General features: G+C 49.6%; 1 protein-coding gene across 1 annotated transcript in view; it reads right to left on the bottom strand.

Moving 5' to 3' along the window:
- Nucleotides 1–483: 483 nt before the first annotated feature.
- Nucleotides 484–3,087, bottom strand: part of LOC109378541 (protein HIRA) — a 32,283-nt gene continuing 29,679 nt past the window's right edge. Inside the window, exons 10-11 of the mRNA XM_019634886.1 lie at nucleotides 2,227–2,424; nucleotides 484–649 (exon numbers count right to left, since the gene is read on the bottom strand). Of these exons, the coding sequence (XP_019490431.1) occupies nucleotides 484–649; nucleotides 2,227–2,424 (364 nt within the window). The remainder of the gene's footprint in view (nucleotides 650–2,226; nucleotides 2,425–3,087) is intronic.

Genomic DNA, 3,087 nt, shown 5'->3' with positions numbered 1-3,087 from the left:
TGAATTGCCTCGATAGTGGGAATCTATTTTGTTCACACAGGGCCTTTTATCCTTTGAATAAACCTACAGTGTTTTGGGGCGAATGACCCATATAAAAGCAANGGCAAGTCGCAGAGGCCCTGCAAGAGTTCAGCCACAGTGCAACAGTCTCAGAGCCTTCCATCTCTCCAACCAATCTCCTGCTCCTCTGCTGGGCAAACTCTGGGCTCCGTTCAAACGTTATTCTCAGGACACCCTCTGCACTGACCAGTTGTCGTGCTGTTGCCCTTGTAGTCCTTCTCTGTCCTCCCCCATGGCTCCTTCCAGCCTCCTTCCCATTTGAAGCAGCCGCTCCTTTATTCTTGGAGCCCGGGACTCCTCTGAGTACAGAGACCAGAGTCTGCTCCCCCAGGGAGGGCAAGCTGCTCGACAGGAGAGTGGACGTTGTACTGCTGGCCCGAGACTGCACCCTCCCGGTCTCTCTGGGTCCCATGCAGCCACCTCCTACCTTTCTACGGCCGTTGGAGTCACACTGGTCAAGGCAGGAGCACCTGACGTGGCTTTGGACCGCTCCGTGAATCGGGAGTCAAACGCTTTCATGGGTTCGATCTTGGATGGGGTTGTTAACACGGAGGGGGACAATGCAGCAGGAGTCGAGGTAGCGTTCATGCTGAGGTGAGGGAAGAAGATGGCAGAGCATGTCAAGCACAATGCATCACGAATTTGGGAGTCTAGGATTTGCCTTACTTGGAGCCAAGTGGAAGGGGCACAAATATCAAACTTCCATAAACACAACTTCATGATACAATAATCTACTATTCCTAACTATTTAATATTTTCATGTGTTAAAATTCTGGAGTTTGGCTATCTGAGGTTATGAGCAAATGCACTCACATTCTGAGAGCTTCGGGGGCAGGATGAGGCCTATAAAGTGGTTCTTACAACTCTTTTTCCTCACCATATGACCCTATATCCACAACTTTAATACAGCACCCCAAACCACTCCAACCATCAGCTTTTCCCACTTTAATAGTGGGTCTACTGAGAAAACCCCACCTGGGGTCCTGAAGCCACTGCCTATTCCTGGCTTTTATCCTCCATCTTTGTGGCCCTTCCCATCTCACTGTGACAATTATATATTCTTCACACTCTCCTCCAAGTGCTCACCCCATAGTCCTTGCCTTCTACTCCACAGAGAAAGGAGAGCCCAGGCAATAAAGGCTGCAATAACAAAAGACCTCATCCCCACCAAGGCAGAATCACTCTAATAGTAATAGTGGTGTGTGCTAGGGTGACGGCTACATTTGGGTACCAATGCCAGCTGGAGTGATCTTCCTAAGGTGCAAGTCCAGAGCCTTGTGCGTCTCTTCTAGGGAGAAGCACAGGGTACCTGCTTTAGCACAGAAGCCCAGATTTCTCCCCCTTTACTGCCACTCCTCAGGTCTTGGGGTTCTGCTCTTGCTGCTGTCCCCACCCCTTTCCTCTGGTTAGACTATATGGGTCCTGGGTAAGGCATCCTCTAAGAAGCCTTCCTGAGACCTGCCCACCCACCACCCTTGGATGGCTAGCCATTTCAACCCAGGGAACCCCACAAGCCATCCCTGTAGCTGTGTCTGCCTTCTCCTTGGCTGGCCTACACACTCCCTGGGGACAAGGACCCACCAGTCAACCCCCTGCGGACGTCTGGGCTCGAGCACAGTGTGTAACCCAGAGAAGTTGCTGGGCAAATGTTTGCTGAGTAAATGGCTCCTGGCTCTTATTCATGCTCCTCTGATTCTTTTTTACTTCTAATTTGGTTTTCAGGTAATAGTTGGTGAAGACATAGGCTACCTGAGCAATTAATTCTGAGGGTGTGAGGGGAGTCTATGCCCCAGTACACGAGCACCTTGTGTGAGATGACTGGTGTGGCAATGCTCCTGACAGTGCAATAGCAGCCTAAACCACCTCCAGTGTAGACCTGACAGGTGGAGCTGACCCTGTGGCAGGTGACGTGTCTCTGGCTGGCTCCTACCCTGAGTAGCCCAAACCTGGGACTGCATCTTCTTCCGGGACATTAAGTCCTCACAGCCCTTTACATCAGAGACTCACCTGAACAAGGCCTCCCGCCTAAGCAGGCCCTCATCTGAAATCCAGTATCCTTTTTTTCTTTTATTCTTTTTTTATTGAAGGCTCCATGAAGTGTCCCTGTAGCTGTGTCCAAACCTGAACTTTCCCCAGAGACAGGAGCAAGCCTTGGCGCCCACTCACCTGTCCTTATTGACAGAATCACCCGCAGGCCTGGTGCCGGCTGCTGCCACGGGCTCTGCGGAAGGCTTCGAGGCGCCAAAGGAGTTGGGGGTACTGGAGTCCAGTGGCAGTAGCTGTGGACTGCTATGAGAGGAGAGCATGGTGCCTGCCAGGGAGCCTGAGAGTGGGATGCTGTTAAAGAACGCCGTGGAGAAGTCCCTGTTGTCAAGAAGAACAAAGTCAGCCTCAGAAATCGGATACCACATCAAATACTTTATACACATTTTTCTGGGTCCCAAGGTAATGTATTTTCATGGAAGAAAATTTGCGGAGTTACAGAAAAGTAAAAAGAAAACTAAAATCACTTCATACACCATGCTTAATTGAATCTAAGGTGAACTGGTACTTCATATACCACTAAGAAAGAATTGTTACCAAAAGTAATTGCCAGATGCCACTGGTTATAAGATGTACCTGATCTCAGAGGTGTTAAAATGTGCAAACATGTGTCTCAGAACTAATGAAATGCAGCATACTGAGTGGGCCTCCCTTTCAATATGGGCTGTATGGATGTACCATAATTCACCTAACCAGCCTCTACTGAGAAACAACCAAGCTGGGCTGTCTCCCAGCCTCTTCAGTAATAGACACTGCTGTGTTAAGGCTGAGGATCCTGGGCCAAACCAGCCAGGTCTCACTCCTCTGCCATGCACAAGCTCTGGGACTTTGGGTACTTCTACCACTCTGTACTTCAGGTTCCTATCTGCAAAACAGAAAGCAACAGGACCTTCCCCATGAGGTTGCTGTCAGGACTAAAGTTGTTAGTGTAGCAAGCACTCTTAGAACACATAGCTGCTCAAAGATGCCCATTATTATAATTGT

This window comes from Hipposideros armiger, unplaced genomic scaffold (genome assembly GCF_001890085.2).
Source record: "Hipposideros armiger isolate ML-2016 unplaced genomic scaffold, ASM189008v1 scaffold_2128, whole genome shotgun sequence".
NCBI lineage: Eukaryota > Metazoa > Chordata > Mammalia > Chiroptera > Hipposideridae > Hipposideros > Hipposideros armiger.
Note: the sequence above shows the minus strand (reverse complement) of the source record. Positions and strands in the feature narration are given on the sequence as shown.